Genomic DNA, 24,436 nt, shown 5'->3' with positions numbered 1-24,436 from the left:
CTACGGTTAGAAGTCGGAGCATCGTAACTAATTTGTAATGAAATTGAAAAGGATGAGTGAGTGGGTTGGGTTTAACGAGTCCTGAATTTGTAAATACTATTTAATGAAATTGAAAATGAAGAAAACTTGAGTTTTAAAATGTAGTTCTAAAGAACACACATGATAAGCTTGTGTTAATGATCTACGGTTAGAAGTCGGAGCATCGTGACCAAGTGTACTTTACGTCACGTAACTAATTTGTAATGAAATTGAAAAGGATGAGTGAGTGGGTTGGGTTTAACGCCGCTTTGAACAGTATTCCAGTTATTTCACAGCGTGATAATGAAAGAAACTTGGTAGTTTTGAAATGAAGTTTCACAGAACAAGCATGTGATATTGAGTCAATGATCTACGGCTAGAAGTAGGAGCATTGTGACGAAATAAACATGACGTCACAGTACGTCAGAGTCTCTATACTGCTAAAGTCATTGTTCCTCCCACTTTCCATCCAAAGTACACCGCAACCTCCTCCCTCCCGATGGCGACCTCAAGCAATAAGTTGTATGTCAGTTTATGGCACCCCAGGAGAACCAGTCACTTTGTCATGACAGAATCAAAGATCAGCTGCAGTTATGTCCCTTGACGTCGATTGAAACTGCGCATTTATTTTGTATATATATACTGAACAAAGACACCGAACTCAACTATCCGGCAAAGGAAAGTAGACACTTTAGAATTGAATTTGACCAAAAAACGTCATCAAAACGTTACTAGGCTGAAAACAGACGCCGAAACTCTGAAACTGTGATACCCGTCAAATACATCACCATTGAATAACCAGTTCCCGTTTGTTTCACTTTCAGCCACCATAAAACATGGGTGTAGACTTTCCTTTCCCCGGCAGTTTATGTCAGATGCTCGGGATTTTCAAATCTTTTGAAGCATGACCGCCTCGGTGGTCTAATGGTAGAGCGTCCGCCCGGAGAGCGGAAGGTCCGGAGCTCGATCCCCTACCGCGTCATACCAAAAGACGTTAAAAAATGGTACTTATTGTTACCCTGTCTGGCGCTCGGCATTAAGGGGCAAAAACAAGGACTGGTCGTCTCGGAGTCAGTATACTGTGTCTGAGTGGGGTATTCATGTTAAACTGCGGCATGGTATCTCGGTGAGCTAGGACTATAAATCGGCATGAGTCCGGACTAGTACAAGCAGCCACACACACACACATACACGTCGCTATATAAGTGCAATGATCTTGGACGCGACGTTAAACCCCACTTCACCTCACCTCACCTTTTGAAGAATGGAAGTCCCACAAGAAGGGACATGAGCAAGATAGGGTTGGTGTTTAGTATGTACGGTATGTGAAGTCTGGAGGCAGGTGCCTTTGTCTACAGAACGTCTAATACATACTCTTTTACGGAACATATGTTATACTCAACATACTGACATAACTATATGCGTAAAACAATTCATTGTCATTTCAAACTTGGACTACACTACCAACGTTTCAATGTGTTTGTACTCCGAGGAAGGTAATCACTGTTCGTCTATCCTTTCGGCATAGAAGCCCCACGCGATGTAACTGCAGTCATACATGGGATAGCGTTCATGTTGAGAACCTGACTCATGTTTAGTGAGTATGATAAATACAGGTAAGATGCTGGTTCCCTGTCAGGATGCGACATAGCAGACTGTGTATATAGAGAATATCACCCGTGTGTCTTTTGATATCAAATATATCAACACGAGTTGATAAAAGTGGAAAAATTCCGAGGCTTGCCGAGGATTTTTGCCACTTTTATCAACGAGTGTTGATATATTTGATATCAAAAGACACGAGGGTGAGATTTTATTTATCATCCAACATCATTCTTTCAACTTTTTCAATTTGTACACAGTAATTAGCAATGTCTTCAGTGTAAAAAGTACTGCAAACAGCTTCAGTAGCAGAGCCATTAGTGATGTCATTTGATTGTGACGTCATGGTAACAGTGACGTCATAATGGTCTGCAATGCATCGTGATGTAATTTCATTGCAGCGATATCTACAGTGTAGATATAGCTTGATCTCATCCAAGCGATATCTCCTGTGGGAGCCAGGTTTGGATGATAAAAACTATTCTGTTACGGAACATGTTGGTATCTCAATATATTGAAACAACTATTTCAAGTTTGGACCATGGTGCCAAGGTTTCAATGCAGTGCAGGTAGGTGATGGCTGTTCGTCTGTCCTTCAAGCATAGAAGCCCCACATGAACATAGCGCAGGTCATAAGCAGGACAGCGTTGACATTGAGAACAATTCTCCATGTCCTCCCCTCGTGGATGGACGTGTGTTTGGCCTCCAATACTCTCTTCTGCTCTGGGGTGAGCTCCTGTTGTTGGTTCATTTTCTCGATGCCACAGATCCACTGCGCCGCTTTCATGTACCATGGTGGACTGGCGTGATCCACTGCAACACGCCAAGACATGGAAAGAATGTAACGCAAAAAAAAACCCAACACAAAACAAAACCAACTGTAAACAATGATTATCGCCCCTTGGCTTTACCTGCCATTGCAATGAAATGCCTTAAGCGTATTATTAAGAGATCGTTATTGGTCAAAGGTAAGCATGTTCTTGATCTTTGCAATTTGCATACAGACCAAACAGGTGTCGATGATGAAACACAAACTCCCCTGCATAAAATTCATAGTCACCTGGATAAAAGTAACTCGTATGTAAGAATATTGTTCGTCGAGTTTCCATCAGCTTTCAATACCAGACAGCCCCACTTATTTCCACAGCTTTCTTGCAAAGATGTTAACTCAACTCTAGATCTCTGCGTCATCAATATCTCGCCCATTTTCTTTAATGACTGTCTTAATCGTTTTGTCAGTTGTTTTAGTGTCAGTTTTGCAGATGACGCTGCATTAGTACTATTGGGTAGGCAATATGAGCAATATTGAACATACTAACCTATTGGAGCAGCAGCCATGAGCAATATTGAACATACTGACCTATTGGAGCAGCGGCCATGAGCAATATTGAACATACTAACCTATTGGAGCAGCAGCCATGAGCAAGATGGAACATACTAACCTATTGGAGCAGCAGCCATGAGCAATATTGAACATACGAGCCTATTGGAGCAGCAGCCATGAGTAATATTGAAGAAACTAACATATTGGAGCAGCGGTCATGAGCAATATTGAACATACTAACCTATTGGAACATCAGCCATGGGCAATATTGAACATACTAACCTACTGGGCAATATTCAATATACTAACCTACTGGGGAGGGAACTATTGGCAATACTGAACATACTAACCTATTGGAACAGCAGCCATGGGCAATATTGAACATAATACCGAATCGGAGAATTAGATGGGGCTGCATTAGTACTTTTTGGGAGGGAGCAATGGGCAATATTCAATATACTAACCTACTGGGGAGGGAACTATGGGCAATACCGAACATACTAACCTATTGGAACAGCAGCCATGGGCAATAGTCAATATACTAACCTACTGGGGAGGGAACTATGGGCAATACTGAACATACTAACCTATTGGAACAGCAGCCATGGGCAATATTCAATATACTTACCTACTGGGGAGGGAACTATTGGCAATACTGAACATACTAACCTATTGGAACAGCAGCCATGGGCAATATTCAATATACTAACCTAATGGGGAGGGAACTATGGGCAATACTGAACATACTTACCTATTGGAACAGCAGCCATGGGCAATATTGAACATACTACCGAATCGGAGAAGAAGATGGCGGTGCATTAGTACCTTTGGGGAGGGAGCGATGGGCAATATTCAATATACTAGCCTAATGGGGAGGGAACTATGGGCAATACTGAACATACTAACCTATTGGAACAGCAGCCATGGGCAATATTCAATATACTAACCTACTGGGGAGGGAACTATGGGCAATACTGAACATACTAACCTATTGGAACAGCAGCCATGGGCAATATTGAACATACTACCGAATCGGAGAAGAAGATGGCGCTGCATTAGTACTTTTGGGGAGGGAGCGATGGGCAATATTCAATATACTAACCTACTGGGGAGGGAACTATGGGCAATACTGAACATACTAACCTATTGGAACAGCAGCCATGGGCAATATTGAACATACTACCGAATCGGAGAAGAAGATGGCGCTGCATTAGTACTTTTGGGGAGGGAGCAATGGGCAATATTCAATATACTAACCTACTGGGGAGGGAACTATGGGCAATACTGAACATACTAACCTATTGGAACAGCAGCCATGGGCAATATTCAATATACTAACCTAATGGGAAGGGAACTATGGGCAATACTAAACATACTAACCTATTGGAACAGCAGCCATGGGCAATATTGAACATACTACCGAATCGGAGAAGAAGATGGCGCTGCATTAGTACTTTTGGGGAGGGAGCGATGGGCAATATTCAATATACTAACCTAATGGGGAGGGAACTATGGGCAATACTGAACATACTAACCTATTGGAACAGCAGCCATGGGCAATATTGAACATACTACCGAATGGGAGAAGCAGATGGCGCTGCATTAGTACTTTTGGGGAGGGAGCAATGGGCAATATTCAATATACTAACCTACTGGGGAGGGAACTATGGGCAATACTGAACATACTTACCTATTGGAACAGCAGCCATGGGCAATATTCAATATACTTACCTACTGGGGAGGGAACTATGGGCAATACTGAACATACTAACCTATTGGAACAGCAGCCATGGGCAATATTCAATATACTAACCTTTCGGGAGGGAACTATTGGCAATACTGAACATACTAACCTATTGGAACAGCAGCCATGGGCAATATTCAACATACTAACCTACTGGGGAGTGAACCACGGGAATATTCAACATACTAACGAATGGGAGAAGCAGATGGCGCTGCATTAGTACTTTTGGGTAGGGAGCCATTGGCAATATTCAATATACTAACCTACCAGTGAGGGAACTATGGGCAATACTGACCATACTAACCTATTGGAGCACCAGCCATGGGCAATATTGAATGTGCTAACCTACTGGTGAGGGAACAATGGGCAATACTGACCATACTAACCTATTGGAGCACCAGCCATAGGCAATATTGAATGTGCTAACCTACTGGTGAGGGAACAATGGGCAATACTGACCATACTAACCTATTGGAGCAGCAGCCATGGGCAATATTGAATGTGCTAACCTACTGGTGAGGGAACAATGGGCAATACTGACCATACTAACCTATTGGAGCACCAGCCATGGACAATATTGAATGTGCTAACCTACTGGTGAGGGAACAATGGGCAATACTGAACATACTAACCTATTGGAGCAGCAGCCATGGACAATATTTGACATACTAACCTAACGGAGCAGTGGTCAAGGACAATTTTGAACAAACACAGCTTTTTGAGCGGAAGCCATGGGTAATATCGACCACATTTAACTATTGGGGAGGGAGCCATGGGCAATATTGAACATACTAACCTTTCTCCTTCTCCTCCTGGGCTACTTGCTCCTCGTCGATGACAACACGCGGCCAAGCCTCATGGCGGTTCCAGAATGTCAGCCGAACCAACTGGAAATGATTACAGATAAAACATCATTACATGAAATGTGTCAATGTTTTGCATCTCAAAGCAATCCAGTGCAAACCGTTGTAATCTATTGCATCCATTGGATGATAGGGATCAACATTATCAACTTTGTAGCAGAACATTATGTCATTAAAAGTTCGTTTGAGACGATGTGCTAAATTGCATCTTGCATTGTTGGGCTTATATATTTTACATATGACAGATCTTGAGGACAAATGCTAATGAAAAGGGAATTCCAACGTGGTGGTCATTAATTGGCTCTGTGAGCGGACATGACAGTCCGGGGTAAAATAGGTCTTCAGAAACCTATGCTTGTTCTAACCAGCTACTTTGCTTGTCGTAATGGACGACTAACGGGATCGGGTGGTCAGGCGCGCTGACATGGTTGATGCTTGTCATCGTTTCCCAATGGCTTGGATCGATGCTCATAATGTCAATCACTGGATTATCTGGTCCAGACTCGATTATTTACAGACCGCTGGAATATTGCCGAGTGCGGCGTTAAAAAACAAACAAACATATGACAGATTTTGAAGACAAATGTTTATGAAAGTGAAATTCTCACATGGATGTCATCAATTGACTCTGTGAGCAGACTGATGATGATGGTGACAATGGTGACGATGAGGAACAGGATACACCCGAAGTGGAGGTAGTGGACTTTGGAGAGGATGTCAGGCATGGGGTTGTCTGAGGTTTCACCGCAGGGGGTGGCAGCATACGAGTACTCCCAGGCAAAGCGGATCAGCCCAGTGACGAGTCCGACCATCAGGCCCCAGAAAGCACCCTGCAAAGACGGTATAAGAAAACGTGTGTAACACATATCATGATAGATACACATTCACTATCTAGTAGTCAACGTGACTATTAACTAGAAACACACATTCAGAATACATGATTATTTGCTGTGAAAGGAGGAGTATCGCAAAGGGCCTTTGCCTTGTCTATGCACCGATAAAGCTGATTCAACTACAGACAGTGATTTTGCTTTTTAGTTTTTTTCTTCATACTTCTTTGCTTCAAAACATCATTGCATTAACAAGGACAATGTATGCAGATGAAAATAATAACCCATACTATACAAATAGGATAGAAGTCCATACGATTCTGTCACCAATAAAGACCGCCTCCGTGGTCTAATGGTAGAGCGTCCGCCCGGAGAGCGAAAGGTCCGGGGTTCGATCCCCGGCCCGTCATACCAAAAGACATTAAAAGATGGTACTTGTTATTACCCTGTCTGGCGCTCGTCATTAAAGGGCTAAAACAAGGACTGGTCGGTATACTGTGTCTGAGTTGGGTATTCATGTTAAACTGCGGCATGGTATCTCAGTGTGCTAGCACTATAAATCGGCATGAGTCCGGACTAGTACAAGCAGCCACACACACACGTGCATGCACGTCGCTATATAAGTGCAATAATCTTGGACTCGACGTTCAACCCAATTTCACCTCACCTCACCTGTCACCAATAGTAATCAGTGCACGTGTACTAACAGGTTCATTGGTGCGTTTCCAGAAGACGGCGAGCAGGTAGATGGCACAGACAGGAGGAGCAAGGAAACTGGTGATTCCCTGGATGTAGTGGAACAGCTCGCTGATGTTCTGGACGATGGGGATCCAGGCAATACTGACACCAACAAGGATGAGGATGCAGACTCTGGGAAGAAAGTTGCAGCTGCATTAGCTTGGCTATATACCACGTACTAGAAGGAAGTAGAGGTAACGTAAAGATCGTATGATAGGTAAGTAATAGTCCACTGATAGACCACGTTCCCAGCCCTACCTGCCCACAATCATGAACCATGTTCCCAGCCCTACCTGCCCACAATCATGAACCTATTCCCAGACCTACTTGCCCACAATCATGAACCATGTTCCCAGCCCTACCTGCCCACAATCATGAACCATGTTCCCAGCCCTACCTGCCCACAATCATGAACCATGTTCCCAGCCCTACCTGCCCACAGTCATGAACCATGTTCCCAGCCCTACCTGCCCATAATCATGAACCATGTTCCCAGCCCTATCTTGCCCACAATCATGAACCATGTTCCCAGCCCTACCTGCCCACAATCATGAACCATGTTCCCAGCCCTACCTGCCCACAATCATGAACCACGTTCCCTGCCCTACCTGCCAACAATCATGAACCATGTTCTCAGCCCTACCTGCCCACAATCACGAACCACGTTCCCTGCCCTACCTGCCAACAATCATGAACCACGTTCCCTGCCCTACCTGCCCACAATCATGAACCACGTTCCCTGCCCTACCTGCCCACAATCATGAACCATGTTCCCAGCCCTACCTGCCCACAATCATGAACCATGTTCCCAGCCCTACCTGCCCACAATCATGAACCATGTTCCCAGCCCTACCTGCCCACAGTCATGAACCATGTTCCCAGCCCTACCTGCCCATAATCATGAACCATGTTCCCAGCCCTATCTTGCCCACAATCATGAACCATGTTCCCAGCCCTACCTGCCAACAATCATGAACCATGTTCTCAGCCCTACCTGCCCACAATCATGAACCACGTTCCCTGCCCTACCTGCCAACAATCATGAACCATGTTCTCAGCCCTACCTGCCCACAATCACGAACCACGTTCCCTGCCCTACCTGCCAACAATCATGAACCACGTTCCCTGCCCTACCTGCCCACAATCATGAACCACGTTCCCTGCCCTACCTGCCCACAATCATGAACCATGTTCCCAGCCCTACCTGCCCACAATCATGAACCATGTTCCCAGCCCTAATTGCCCACAATCATGAACCATGTTCCCTGCCCTACTTGCCAACAATCATGAACCATGTTCCCTGCCCTACCTGCCCACAATCATGAACCATGTTCCCAGCCCTATCTTGCCCACAATCATGAACCACGTTCCCTGCCCTACCTGCCAACAATCATGAACCACGTTCCCTGCCCTACCTGCCCACAATCACGAACCACGTTCCCTGCCCTACCTGCCAACAATCATGAACCACGTTCCCTGCCCTACCTGCCCACAATCATGAACTACGTTCCCTGCCCTACCTACCCACAATCATGAACTACGTTCCCTGCCCTACCTGCCAACAATCATGAACCATGTTCCCAGCCCTATCTTGCCCACAATCATGAACCACGTTCCCTGCCCTACCTGCCAACAATCATGAACCACGTTCCCTGCCCTACCTACCCACAATCATGAACTACGTTCCCTGCCCTACCTACCCACAATCATGAACCACGTTCCCTGCCCTACCTGCCCACAATCATGAGTTCCACATCAGAAGCCTTTGTTCTGAACCGTGTCCAGATGTCCATGGTGAAGAGGGTGGAGCTGCTGTTGAAGATGGAGGTGAGGGAGGAGATGAGGGCGGACATCATAACAGCCAGCATGAGACCTCGGAGTCCAGGGGGCATCAGTTCCAGCACCAGAGTCGGGTAGGCGATGTTGGTGCAGCCAGCACGACTTCCGCACACCTTGAAACACTCATCTGGGTCGGCACAGGCTACAGTATCTGTGGATATAATGATAAATAATTGGCAGGGTAAGTGAGTGAGTGAGTGGGTTTAACGCCGCTTTTAACAATATTCCAGTTATATCACGGCGTGTCAGATTAATGTGGGAGGAAAGCCCGAAGTGATGCAGGTCTCAGACGTTTACCACTTCGGTGAAACCCACGAGCACGGGTATGGTCCTGACAAACCTAGAAACATAATCGGAGCGAACCGGGATTCGAACCCACAATCATAGGTTTCTGGCGTACCCAAGGGACGCAACTCTGCACAGCGAATCGCGGCGCCTTAGACGACTGGGCCACCCGTGCCCCCGAAACAACTATGAAGTGAGTGAGTGAGTGAATATGGTTTTACGTCGTTTTTAGCAATATTCCAGCAATATCACGGCGGGGGACACCAGAAATGGGCTTCACACATTGTACCCATGTCGGGAATCGAACCCGGGTCTTCGGCGTAACTATGAAGTGAAAAATTTGGACAGGTTTATATAAATAGTGCAATCAGCAAGCACAACATGCTGTAACCCAAATACAGTAAAGTACGGTTATATCGAACTCAAAGGGACTACTAATTTTAGTTCGTTATAACCGTAGTTTGTTATAAGCATATATACAGCATAACTACAGCAAATAGTCGGGACCAAAAAAGTAAGTTCGTTATATCCGTCAGTTCGTTATAAGCGTGTTCGTTATAACCGTGGTTTACTGTACAGGTAAGAAACCACTGACCGGGGAACAGTATTCTGGAGATCATCCCTGGGAAGACGATGAGGAACATGGGGAGGAACTTGAGGTAACCAGCGAGGATGGCGCCGGCCTTGGCGTTGGAGATGTTCTTGGCAGCCAGAGCCCTCTGTACAATAACCTGCAGAGAAACATAGGTAAAAGTTAATACCGATGAATACCGATGACGGAATATTCAACTGTGTATATTTACAGCATTCCACCACATTCGTTGAGAGCATGATGTAACATTTACTTATATCCTCTGCCTGAGGAGAATAAATACAGACCGTTTTGTTGACATATTTATATTGCATGTTCTGGTTATTTGGAAATCAACGCTTGGCTTACCTCTGTGATAACAAATGACGATCTGGGTATCGATGGTGGGAGTCGAGTGTTTGACTCCCTTCCAGGACATACTTGGTTAGACCACTAGTACCAGTATATGCCACCAGGAGCCATATAAACCTGGGTGTCGATGGTGGGAGTAGAGGAGTGTTCAACTCCAGGACATACCTGGTCAGAGCACCAGTACCAGTGATATGTCACCAGGAGCCATATATACCTGGGTATCGATGGTGGGAGTAGAGGAGTGTTTGACTCCAGGACATACCTGGTCAGAGCACCAGTGATATACCACCAGGAGCCATATATACCAGGGTATCGATGGTGGGAGTAGAGGAGTGTTTTACTCCAGGACATACCTGGTCAGAGCACCAGTACCAGATGGAGGAGATGGTGAGGCCGAACATGATTCCAGGCCAGGGAAGACCAGGATCTTCTGGGGATCTGATGAGATGCATGGAGTTGGCTGGAGGTATGCCGCACTTGGTGTAGCTGTAGCTGTCGTTGGGCATGCCGTAGTGGACCTTCGTTGTATTGGGCCATGCTGCGAAAAACTTATTCACGACCTCCTCATAACTGTCGAATTGCATAAAACCTGGTCAGTAAAGAGAAAACTGTTATATAAGTAAAATACAGAGCTTAACACTGGAACATTTCCCTTTCTCATCCAAAACTGGCTTCCACATATATCCCTTAGGTGACATCAAGCGATATCTCCTTGGACATATCGCCTGAATGAAATTGCATCACAGTGCTTTGTGGACCAATGTGACGTCGTTACGGCGGCGTCACCTTAAACGACGTCACTGCGCCCTACGTATATACACACGTTCATCTGTTTAAAAGGGGCGGTGGGCTAGCCTAGTAGTTAAAGTGTTCGCTCGTCGCGCCGAAGGCCCGTGTTCGATTCCCGACATGGGTACAATGTGTGAAGCCCATTTCTGGTGTCTCTCCGCCGTGATTTTCTGGAATATTGCTAAAAGTGGTGTAAAACCATACTCACTCATTCATCTTTTAAAACACCGACACATTTCAGTGAAATATTTCTTTTTAAAAAATTGATCGGCAAGCTCATAGTATAGACACTGAACGTAAAACAATTGTGACGTGGCAAGAAAAGAGTTTTACAGATAAAACGAATGGCCATTTAAATAACTTGATTCTTTGACGAGTATATTTTGAAAAATCTATTGTCCTGTATCACCTGACACGCCATTTGGTTGCGATAACTAGCATGACGATTGTGTTTGTTATCAATAAGAGAGTCGATGTATAATGATTATTGTTTAGCTTTATTTCTCATCCCATGATGGCAGTTCAACTCAAGAAAAAGAAATGAGTGAGTGAGTATGGTTTTACGCCTCTTTTAGCAATATTCCAGCAACATCACCGCGGGGGACACCAGAAATGGGCTTCACACATTGTACCCATGTCGGGAATCGAACTCGGGTCTTTGCCATGACGTGCGAACGCTTTAACCACTAGGCTACCCGATCGCCCCCAAAACGAATAAGGGGTGGCTGAAAAGTTCGGACCTAAATACAAAGGTTATACAGTACACCTTTAACAGTTCGAATGTGTTAAGTACAATACTTTTGCATTTCATTACGAAATGAAATTTCATTGCATATTTCTGCAGGCATCAAAGTGACTAGGTATTCTCTGTTGATGAAAATGAGCAAAACTGGTTTTCGTGCTGTCATCGAGTATCTCCATCAGCTGTCCATGGTGTCAACGTTGGAGGGATGATGCTCCTTCCCATGCCACTGTCAAGAGGTGAGGAGGAGAGTTCGGGAGGGGGAGAGATAGCATCGAAGATCAGGAAGACCATCAGCTGTCACCACTAAAGAAACTTGATAAAATACACATAGGGGGCACGGGTGGCCCAGTCGTCTAAGGAGCCGCGATTCGCTGTGCTGGGTTGCGTCCCTTGGGCACGCAAGAAACCTATGATCATGGGTTCGAATCCCGGTTCGCCCCGATTATGGTTCTAGGTTTGTCCGCACCATACCCGTTCTCGTGGGTTTCACCGAAGTGGTAAACGTCTGAGACCTGCATCACTTCGGGCTTTCCTCCCAGAGTAAGCTGACACGCCGCGATATAACTGGAGTACTGTTAAAAGCGGCGTTAAACCCAACTCACTCACTCACTCACTGACTTCACAGGAATCTCTCATGAGAGAATTGAGAACATTCTGAGGAATGATCTGGGCGTGACAAAGGTTTCAGCATGCTCTTAATGAGAAACGCTCATCATCTCTCGTAAGAACTGAAGTCGTTTTGAGACCCAGCTGATTTTGTTGAGCGATTTCTTGAAAAATATTTAACTGGAAATTGGGCTCATAACGTTTCAGCCACCCCTCCGTTGTTCAAGGACAGTGACAATGAATATATTTTGATGTGTATTTATGACCTTTCATTTGTTAGAGGGCGGGGACGTCGTGAGAACATTTGATTTATTTTACAAAAACACACAGGTATAATACAGACAGTAATAAACTAAAAATGTCACTTACTCATCACCATGAGGACGATGCTGCCTCCGATCATAATCAGTGTCTGAATGAAGTCAGTCCAGATGACAGCAGTCAGTCCACCTGGGAATATACATATCTCAGTGTCACGTGTACAGTCAGACCATGTGGGAATATACATATCTCAATGTCACGTGTACAGTCAGACCACCTGGGAATATACATATATCAGTGTCTGGATGAAGTCAGTCCAGATGACAACAGTCAGTCCACCTGGGAATATACATATATCATTGACATATGTAAAGTCAGTCCACCTGGGAATATACATATCTCAGTGTCAGGTGTACAGTCAGTCCACCTGGGAATATACATATCTCAATGTCACGTGTACAGTCAGACCACCTAGGAATATACATATCTCAGTGTCACGTGTACAGTCAGTCCACCTGGGAATATACATATATCAGTGACATGTGTACAGTCAGTCCACCTGGGAATATACATATCTCAGTGTCACGTGTACAGTCAGACCACCTAGGAATATACATATATCAGTGACACGTGTACAGTCAGACCACATGGGAATATACATATCTCAGTGTCACGTGTACAGTCAGTCCACCTGGGAATATACATATCTCAGTGTCACGTGTACAGTCAGACCACCTGGGAATATACATATGTCAGTGTCACATGTACAGTCAGTCCACCTGGGAATATACATATCTCAGTGTCACGTGTACAGTCAGACCAACTAGGAATATACATATATCAGTGTCACGTGTACAGTCAGACCACCCAGGAATATACATATATCAGTGTCATGTGTACTTTCAGACCACCTAGGAATATACATATATCAATGTCACGTGTACAGTCAGACCACCTAGGAATATACATATCTCAGTGTTACGTGTACAGTCAGACCACCTAGGAATATACATATATCAGTGTCACGTGTACAGTCAGACCACCTGGGAATATACATATATCAGTGTCACGTGTACAATCAGACCACCTAGGAATATACATATATCAGTGTCACGTGTACAGTCAGACCACCTAGGAATATACATATATCAGTGTCACGTGTACAGTCAGACCACCTAGGAATATACATATATCAGTGTCACATGTACAGTCAGACCACCTAGGAATATACATATCTCAGTGTCACGTGTACAGTCAGACTATGTGGGAATATACATATCTCAGTGTCACGTGTACAGTCAGACCAACTAGGAATATACATATATCAGTGTCACGTGTACAGTCAGACCACCCAGGAATATACATATATCAGTGTCACGTGTACAGTCAGACCACCCAGGAATATACATATATCAGTGTCACGTGTACAGTCAGACCACCTAGGAATATACATATATCAGTGTCACGTGTACAGTCGAACCACCTAGGAATATACATATATTAGTGTCACGTGTACAGTCAGACCACCTAGGAATATACATATATCAATGTCACGTGTACAGTCAGACCACCTAGGAATATACATATATCAGTGTCACGTGTACAGTCAGACCATGTGGGAATACACATATATCAATGTCACGTGTACAGTCAGTCCACCTGGGAATATACATATATCAGTGTCACGTGTACAGTCAGACCATGTGGGAATATACATATATCAGTGTCACGTGTACAGTCAGACCACCTGGGAATATACATATCTCAGTGACACGTGTACAATCAGACCACCTGGGAATATACATATATCAGTGTCACGTGTACAATCAGACCACCTGGGAATATACATATATCAGTGTCACGTGTACAGTCAGACCACCTGGGAATATACATATATCAGTGTCTGGATGAAGTCAGTCCAGATGAGAACAGTCAGTCCACCTGGGAATATACATATATCATTGACATGTGTAAAGTCAGTCCACCTGGGAATATACATATCTCAGTGTCAGGTGTACAGTCAGACCACCTAGGAATACACATATCTCAATGTCACGTGTACAGTCAGACCACCTAGGAATATACATATATCAGTGTCACGTGTACAGTCAGACCACCTAGGAATATACATATATCAGTGTCACGTGTACAATCAGACCACCTAGGAATATACATATATCAGTGTCACGTGTACAGTCAGACCACCTAGGAATATACATATCTCAGTGTCACATGTACAGTCAGACCACCTAGGAATATACATATCTCAGTGCCACATGTACAGTCAGACCACCTAGGAATATACATATATCAGTGTCACGTGTACAATCAGACCACCTGGGAATATACATATATCAGTGTCACGTGTACAGTCAGACCACCTAGGAATATACATATATCGGTGTCACGTGTACAGTCAGACCACCTAGGAATATACATATATCAGTGTCACGTGTACAGTCAGACCACCTAGGAATATACATATATCAGTGTCACGTGTACAGTCAGACCACCTGGGAATATACATATATCGGTGTCACGTGTACAGTCAGACCACCTAGGAATAAACATATCTCAGTGTCACATGTACAGTCAGACCACCTAGGAATATACATGTGCCTTTTCGTTTTTTGCCGATTTTCAGTGACCCATACACATAACTTTCATCACTATTTTGCCTTTGAAGCCCCGTGGAATCTGTATCGGCAGATATTGGAGACTAACTGTTCTCAGGCGCTGATGGAAGGGTAACATACCTCCAATTGATAAGATGGCGGTCACCAGGAGGAAGATGATGATAGCCAAATACAGGTTGATTTCTGGGACAGCTTGAGTCAGGAAGATGGCACCGGAGTACAAGTCCGCCTGGTGGACGTAGACAATGCCATGACGACATGCATAATGGGATATATCACATACGTCAACATGTAAGTATTGCAACTGATTTAGATCTTGGTGAGTGCATTGAGATTATATCAACTTACTGATTTAAAAAAAAAAAAAATATTCTCCATTTCTAACAGTGGTACAGGCATTGTGTGATCATTGTCAATATTGATATTTTACATTTATTTTTCGATGGACACAGATAAGGACATAATAAGGTATAACTAATTTCCAATAGTTATTACATATATCTTACATTAGCCTATCAATAGAAATTCAGACACAGGAAACGTTTGAAGCAATGTGAATAAGAGAAGATTTCTTCAGACTTACTGGTTGGGAAGCGTATGTATAATTATCCACAAAGAGTAGAAATAGTCAGGTCCGCACATAGAGAAATATTTTCATTTTGTACTATTATAGTATCTGACGATTTCTTTCTTCATTTGTACCAGAAAGACATGACGTCTTTTGTTTTACATCTGTAAATTATTTTTTCAACTAGTAAAATTATACAATTAACAACATTGTTATGTTTATTTTTTATTCCCAATATAATGTTTTTGCTTTGGTAAAGTCAAAGTACAGTAAACTACGGTTATAACCAATTCAAAGGGACCACGAATTTTAGTTCGTTATAGCCGTAGTTCATTATATGCATATATACAGCATAACTACAGCAAATAGTCGGGACAAAATAACAAGTTCGTTATATCCGTCAGTTCGTTAGAAGCGTGTTCATTATAAACGTAGTTTACTGTAAGGCCTAGTGGTCTTAGTATCCAGTTTCCAAATAGCATTAGCATCACAGTCCCAAAAACGTGTTTCGAGTGACTGTTTACAAAAACTATTTATAGGTGAGTCAATATATATGTATCTAATTTTGTAACGAAAATATCTTGTTGGCAATATATTGTGCAAAAATTCTATAGTGTAACCAAATCAAATCTGAACTCAGTGTACACGTTGGTGGTACAATATTGAAATTTCCCATTCATTATCTGTAAATGTTAAAGGAGCATATCTTCATATACTTTTGAGACAAGGTAGTCTAGTAAACCAAAGAATTTTGTAAGATTCATATTTTGTAATATTTACCCGTGCCTCTTTTTTCAAAACAGATAAGTTATAAGGAAATACAGGATTGCAAAGCTCTCCTTTTCACAATCTATTATTTAGCCTTTTCCCTTAATCATCAATAGCTTTCCTTATGCCTTCATATATCAGAAAATGTGTATCTTTAGAATATTTTTCCACAATCTCATTAAAATGAGACCTCAGTTCTTGCTACCGCTAAACACAGATCTGAGGACACCCCATTAGGGGTCACGTCAGAACGACCTTTCATCCAACTAATCAGAGCGTCGCTTACCAGATTATGAAAGTGACAGTCGGAATGTGATTTCTAATCAACCTCGAAAACTTTAACAGGGGGTATTCCGAACGATAGTTAAGGGTTTAACGACCGAATCCATACAATCTAGATAATCTATTAGCCATTCCAGAATGTTCTTTTGTTCAGGTTTAAAATTTGTAATCGAGAATTTGTCAAAATATGTTTCGAAGCGTAGTCGCCAATTTGAAATTAGTGCCGTAAAGCACGAGACAGCTTCCTTCTGATTAGTCAATCAATTGGTCGGTCAAAGTTCGCGCAAGGTCGGTCTGACGTGACCCATAATGGGATGTCCTCAGATCTTTGTTTAGCGGGAGCAAGAACAAAGATCTGATTTTAATGAATGATTTATCCATTAATTCTTGTAACGTATAGAAAAAAACACGTTTTCAGTTAGTGAATTGTTAGCAAAAATGATTACTTTTTCATACCAATGGTTATAGATAACCGATTTCTCTTCTATTATTTAAATCATTGTTATGACATATAGATTGTGATTGTATTTCAGATTCTTTACTTACTGAGGTCTTGGTGAATACATTGAAAATATTTCAACTTACAGAGATCTTGGTGAAGACATTGAACATATTTCAACTTACAGAGATCTTGGTGAAGACATTGAACATATTTTAACTTACAGAGATCTTGGTGAAGACATTGAACATATTTCAACTTAAAGAGATCTTGGTGAAGACATTGAACATATTTCAACTTACAGAGATCTTGGTGAAGACATTGAACATATTTCAACTTACAGAGATCTTGGTGAAGACATTGGACATATTTCAACTTACAGAGATCTTGGTGAAGACATTGAACATATTTCAACTTACAGAGATCTTGGTGAAGACATTGAACATATTTCAACTTACAGAGATCTTGGTGAAGACATTGAACATATTTCAACTTACAGAGATCTTGGTGAAGACATTGAACATATTTCAACTTACAGAGATCTTGGTGAAGACACTGAACATATTTCAACTTACAGAGATCTTGGTGAAGACATTGAACATATTTCAACTTACAGAGATCTTGGTGAAGACATTGAACATATTTCAACTTACAGAGATCTTGGTGAAGACATTGAACATATTTCAACTTACAGAGATCTTGGTGAAGACATTGAACATATTTCAACTTACAGAGATCTTGGTGAAGACGGACAGGATGAGAGCAAGGACTGACAAGTAGACCCTGATCCTCTGACCGCCGAATCTCTTGCGTAGGTACTCGGGTAGAGTAAACACCTATCACAGTGGAATACATGTACGGTGGAACCAAGGTATTACAAATGGTAGCGTTCCCGGAGAAATCAACCGGTTTACTAAAGTTCAGGATTAACGAACCGTGGGTTCTCCGTTATATACACGTTATCGGGGTCCGGCAATTCCCGACACAGACAATTCCCCACTGGATATTTTCCCACCAATTAAGGGACACCCCGCACTCAATAACAACTTTGACGCATCGTAATTCGCGTAAGAAAGTGTGTTTAGTAGGACAATCAGAGCTGCTCAAGACAGATGAAAGCATAATTTCAAATCTGGGGAAAGGTCCACGTGGAACTGTCTGTCTGCCAATGTAAGGAATTGCCTGTATGGGAAATGCCAATGTAAGGAATTGCCTGTATGGGAAATGCCAATGTAAGGAATTGCCTGTATGGGAAATGCCAATGTAAGGAATTGCCTGTATTGGAAATGCCCATGTAAGGAATTGTCTGTATGGGAAATGCCAATGTAAGGAATTGCCTGTATGGGAAATGCCCATGTAAGGAATTGCCTGTATGGGAAATGCCAATGTAAGGAATTGTCTGTATGGGAAATGCCAATGTAAGGAATTGTCTGTATGGGAAATGCCAATGTAAGGAATTGTCTGTATGGGAAATGCCAATGTAAGGAATTGCCTGTATGGGAAATGCCCATGTAAGGAATTGCCTGTATGGGAAATGCCAATGTAAGGAATTGTCTGTATGGGAAATGCCAATGTAAGGAATTGTCTGTATGGGAAATGCCAATGTAAGGAATTGTCTGTATGGGAAATGCCAATGTAAGGAATTGCCTGTATGGGAAATGCCAATGTAAGGAATTGTCTGTATGGGAAATGCCCATGTAAGGAATTGTCTGTATAGGAAATGCCAATTTAAGGAATTGTCTGTATGGGGAATGCCCATGTAAGGAATTGTCTGTATGGGAAATGCCAATGTAAGGAATTGTCTGTATGGGAAATGCCAATGTAAGGAATTGTCTGTATGGGAAATGCCAATGTAAGGAATTGTCTGTATGGGAAATGCCAATGTAAGGAATTGCCTGTATGGGAAATGCCAATTTAAGGAATTGTCTGTATGGGAAATGCCCATGTAAGGAATTGTCTGTATAGGAAATGCCAATTTAAGGAATTGTCTGTATGGGGAATGCCCATGTAAGGAATTGTCTGTATGGGAAATGCCTATGTAAGGAATTGTCTGTATGGGAAATGCCAATGTAAGGAATTGTCTGTATGGGAAATGCCAATGTAAGGAATTGTCTGTATGGGAAATGCCAATGTAAGGAATTGCCTGTATGGGAAATGCCAATGTAAGGAATTGCCTGTATGGGAAATGCCAATGTAAGGAATTGTCTGTATGGGAAATGCCCATGTAAGGAATTGTCTGTATAGGAAATGCCAATTTAAGGAATTGTCTGTATGGGGAATGCCCATGTAAGGAATTGTCTGTATGGGAAATGTCCATGTAAGGAATTGTCTGTATAGGAAATGCCAATGTAAGGAATTTTCTGTATGGGAAATGCCCATGTAAGGAATTGCCTGTATATGAAATGCCCATCTAAGGAATTCTCTGTATGGGAAATGCCCATGTAAGGAATTGTCTGTATGGGAAATGCCAATGTTAGGAATTGTCTGTATGGGAAATGCCAATGTTAGGAATTATCTGTATAGGAAATGCCAATGTAAGGAATTGCCTGTATGGGAAATGCCAATTTAAGGAATTGTCTGTATGGGAAATGCCCATGTAAGGAATTGTCTGTATGGGAAATGCCAATGTAAGGAATTATCTGTATAGGAAATGCCAAGGTAAGGAATTGTCTGTATGGGAAATGCCCATGTAAGGGATTGTCTGTGTGGGAAATGCCAATTTAAGGAATTGTCTGTATGGGAAATGCCAATGTAAGGAATTGCCTGTATGGGAAATGCCTATGTAAGGAATTGCCTGTATGGGAAATGCCAATTTAAGGAATTGTCTGTATGGGAAATGCCCATGTAAGGAATTGTCTGTATGGGAAATGCCAATGTAAGGAATTGTCTGTATGGGAAATGCCCATGTAAGGAATTGTCTGTATGGGAAATGCCAATGTAAGGAATTGTCTGTATGGGAAATGCCAATGTAAGGAATTGCCTGAATGGGAAATGCCAATGTAAGGAATTGTCTGTATGGGAAATGCCCATGTAAGGAATTGTCTGTATAGGAAATGCCAATTTAAGGAATTGTCTGTATGGGGAATGCCCATGTAAGGAATTGTCTGTATGGGAAATGTCCATGTAAGGAATTGTCTGTATAGGAAATGCCAATGTAAGGAATTGTCTGTATGGGAAATGCCCATGTAAGGAATTGCCTGTATATGAAATGCCCATCTAAGGAATTCTCTGTATGGGAAATGCCCATGTAAGGAATTGTCTGTATGGGAAATGCCAATGTTAGGAATTGTCTGTATGGGAAATGCCAATGTTAGGAATTATCTGTATAGGAAATGCCAAGGTAAGGAATTGCCTGTATGGGAAATGCCAATTTAAGGAATTGTCTGTATGGGAAATGCCCATGTAAGGAATTGTCTGTATGGGAAATGCCAATGTAAGGAATTATCTGTATAGGAAATGCCAAGGTAAGGAATTGTCTGTATGGGAAATGCCCATGTAAGGGATTGTCTGTGTGGGAAATGCCAATTTAAGGAATTGTCTGTATGGGAAATGCCAATGTAAGGAATTGCCTGTATGGGAAATGCCTATGTAAGGAATTGCCTGTATGGGAAATGCCAATTTAAGGAATTGTCTGTATGGGAAATGCCCATGTAAGGAATTGTCTGTATGGGAAATGCCAATGTAAGGAATTGCATGTGTGGGAAATGCCCATGTAAGGGATTGTCTGTGTGGGAAAGCCCCATGTAAGGAATTGTCTGTATGGGAAAGGCCCATGTAAGGAATTGTCTGTATGGGAAAGGCCCATGTAAGGAATTGCCTGTATGGGAAATGCCAATGTAAGGAATTGTCTGTATAGGAAATGCCAATTTAAGGAATTGTCTGTATGGGAAAGGCCCATGTAAGGAATTGTCTGTATGGGAAATGTCCATGTAAGGAATTGTCTGTATGGGAAATGCCAATGTAAGGAATTGTCTGTATAGGAAATGCCTATGTAAGGAATTGTCTGTATGGGAAAGGCCCATGTAAGGAATTGTCTGTATGGGAAATGTCAATGTAAGGAATTGTCTGTATGGGAAATGTCAATGTAAGGAATTGTCTGTATGGGAAATGTCAAAGTAAGGAATTGTCTTTATGAGAAATGTCAATGTAAGGAATTGCCTGTATTGGAAATGCCCATGTTAATGTGGGAATTTGTCTATTTTGGAAAAGGTTAATGTGGGAAATTCTCTATTTGGGAAAGGACCATGTGGTGAATTTTCTATGCGGGAAAAGCTCCATGTGGTACATTCTCTATGCGGGAAAAGCTCCATGTGGTACATTCTCTGTGCGGGAAAAGCTCCATGTGGTACATTCTCTGTGCGGGAAAAGCTCCATGTGGTACATTCTCTGTGCGGGAAAAGCTCCATGTGGTACATTCTCTGTGCGGGAAAAGCTCCATGTGGTACATTCTCTGTGCGGGAAAAGCTCCATGTGGTACATTCTCTGTGCGGGAAAAGCTCCATGTGGTACATTCTCTGTGCGGGAAAAGCTCCATGTGGTACATTCTCTATGCGGGAAAAGCTCCATGTGGTACATTCTCTGTGCGGGAAAAGCTCCATGTGGTACATTCTCTGTGCGGGAAAAGCTCCATGTGGTACATTCTCTGTGCGGGAAAAGCTCCATGTGGTACATTCTCTGTGCGGGAAAAGCTCCATGTGGTACATTCTCTATGCGGGAAAAGCTCCATGTGGTACATTCTCTGTGCGGGAAAAGCTCCATGTGGTACATTCTCTATGCGGGAAAAGCTCCATGTGGTACATTCTCTGTGCGGGAAAAGCTCCATGTGGTACATTCTCTGTGTGGGAAAAGCTCCATGTGGTACATTCTCTGTGTGGGAAAAGCTCCATGTGGTACATTCTCTGTGCGGGAAAAGCTCCATGTGGTACATTCTCTGTGTGGGAAAAGCTCCATGTGGTACATTCTCTGTGCGGGAAAAGCTCCATGTGGTACATTCTCTGTGCGGGAAAAGCTCCATGTGGTACATTCTCTGTGCGGGAAAAGCTCCATGTGGTACATTCTCTGTGCGGGAAAAGCTCCATGTGGTACATTCTCTATGCGGGAAAAGCTCCATGTGGTACATTCTCTGTGCGGGAAAAGCTCCATGTGGGGGATGTCGTGTCGGTGGAGATTGTCTGTATCGGAAATGCCAATGTGGTACATGTTCTGTGTTTAAAATGTTGACTTTTATTTCAAATGAAGAAAAGAAGTAACTCAGCTTTGCTTGGTCGAAAGTGATTGAAAGATTGACACGTTTATAAACGTCACCTACCCCAGCAGCGATATAGACGGGGACGAAGATCCACCCGAGAATCATCAGGATGAAGATAGCCTGAATAAAACATGAACAGGGAAAATAAAATGAATAGGACATATGAATAGCGTATATGAATAGGGTATATGAACAGTGTATAGGGTTATGACAGGGCATATGGCATGGTATATAAACATGGTATTTGACATGGTATATGAAGAGGGTTATGTGAACAGGGTCATATGAACAGGGTATATTAACAATGTCAATGTCAGGCTATAGGGAGAGGATGTGTCACAGGGTATATAGTAGGGGGTAAGAACAGGATATATAACAGAGTATATGCGGGGTATTTTAACAGGATATATGACAGGGTATATGACAGAGTATAAGAATAGCGTACATGAACAGGGTATAAGACAGAGTATAAGAATAGCGTACATGAACAGGGTATATGACAAGGTATATGCCAGAGTATAAGATTATCGTATATGAACAGGGTATATGACAGAGTATAAGAACAGGGTATATGACAGAGTACAAGCACAGGGTATATGAACAGGATATATAACAGAGTATAAGAACAGGGTATATGACAAGGTATATAACAGAGTATAAGAACATCGTATATGAACAGGATATATGACAGAGTATAAGAACAGGGTATATGACAAGGTATATAACAGAGTATAAGAACATCGTATATGAACAGGATATATGACAGAGTATAAGAACAGGGTATATGACAAGGTATATGACAGAGTATAAGAACATCGTATATGAACAGGATATATGACAGAGTATAAGAACAGGGTATATGACAGAGTACAAGCACGGGGTATATGAACAGGATATATGACAGAGTATATGAACAGGGTATTTGACAGGGTATATGAACAGGGTATAAGAACAGCCTATATAACAGAGTATAAAACAGCGTATACGTACAGGGTATTTGACAGAGTATAATAACAGGGTATATGAAGAGGGTATATGACAGAGTTAATGAACAGGGTATTTGACAGAGTATAATAACAGGGTATATGAACAGGGTATAAGAAAAGGGTAAATGACAAAGTATAAGAACAGGGTATTTGACCAAGTATAAGAACAGGGTATGTGATAGAGTATATGAAAAGGGTATAAGAACTGGATATATGAACAGGGGTATATGAACAGGGTATATGAACAGGGAATATGAACATGATATATGACAGGGTTTTTGACAAGGTATATGATCATGGGTATATGACAGTGTAAATGAACAGGGGTGTATGAACAGGGTATATGAACAGGGTGAAAACACCTCTGCCAGTAAGCTTTGCATTTTATAGGTATTCCCGCATAATATTTGACGTATATTTTCTCCACAAAGCTTAGCAACAGTATGATAACGATGTGATGTGTGTTTGATAATGAGGTCCACCACAAATAGAGAAGGAATTTAACAATTGTCTACGTTGTCGAGTCAATGCATGCGAAGTCTATGACACTCACGTTCAGCTCGAAGGCTGCTATGCCGATCCCACTAGCTGCTCCGGATCCTGCCAGACCCACGAAGTGACCGCTGCCGATGTTGCTGGCGAATAACGACGCTCCAACCTGGAATACACATAAAACAGGGTACATCCAGGTGTGATATTGGTATTGTAACCTGGTATCCTTTGGAAAATCAAATTAAAATATATGCGTTAGTTGACCTGAAATTTTATCGCACACACACACACTCACACACGCACGCACGTACGCACGCGCACATGCACACGCATGTACATTTTTTCAGTTTTGTAACTTCCATCTTACCGGTATCCAGTGCATGCTTCTGCCCGCCAGGAAGTACCCGCCGACTGTGCCCCTGTTCCGACA

At 42.5% G+C, this 24,436-nt stretch overlaps 1 protein-coding gene across 2 annotated transcripts; it reads right to left on the bottom strand.

Annotated features, from left to right (window-relative positions):
* Positions 1-81: 81 nt before the first annotated feature.
* On the bottom strand, positions 82-24,436 carry LOC139472303 (sodium/glucose cotransporter 4-like). 2 transcript variants are annotated; one of them, XM_071254742.1, is made up of 13 exons: positions 24,374-24,436; positions 24,068-24,172; positions 22,589-22,648; positions 18,012-18,116; positions 15,344-15,452; positions 12,696-12,776; positions 10,540-10,775; positions 9,839-9,974; positions 8,851-9,109; positions 7,089-7,251; positions 6,160-6,381; positions 5,485-5,575; positions 82-2,433 (listed from the first exon to the last, which is right to left on the bottom strand). In XM_071254742.1, the coding sequence occupies exons 1-13, from the start codon at positions 24,386-24,388 to the stop codon at positions 2,216-2,218; spliced, it is 1,800 nt and encodes a 599-aa protein (XP_071110843.1). In that variant the 5' UTR covers positions 24,389-24,436; the 3' UTR covers positions 82-2,215. The 2 variants fall into 2 exon arrangements, with proteins under 2 accessions (XP_071110843.1, XP_071110844.1); XM_071254743.1 differs by lacking the exon at positions 18,012-18,116.

Source organism: Haliotis cracherodii, unplaced genomic scaffold, assembly GCF_022045235.1.
Source record: "Haliotis cracherodii isolate W230 unplaced genomic scaffold, xgHalCrac1.p SCAF_24, whole genome shotgun sequence".
Lineage (NCBI taxonomy): Eukaryota > Metazoa > Mollusca > Gastropoda > Lepetellida > Haliotidae > Haliotis > Haliotis cracherodii.
This window is presented reverse-complemented; position numbering and strand designations above follow the sequence as displayed.

Coding starts and splice junctions, on each gene's coding strand:
- LOC139472303 (XM_071254742.1), bottom strand. Junction 18,117..22,588: donor CCGTCTATATCGCTGCTGGG/GTAGGTGACGTT, acceptor CCACTGTGATAG/GTGTTTACTCTACCCGAGTA. Junction 5,576..6,159: donor AGTCAATTGATGACATCCAT/GTGAGAATTTCA, acceptor AATCATTTCCAG/TTGGTTCGGCTGACATTCTG.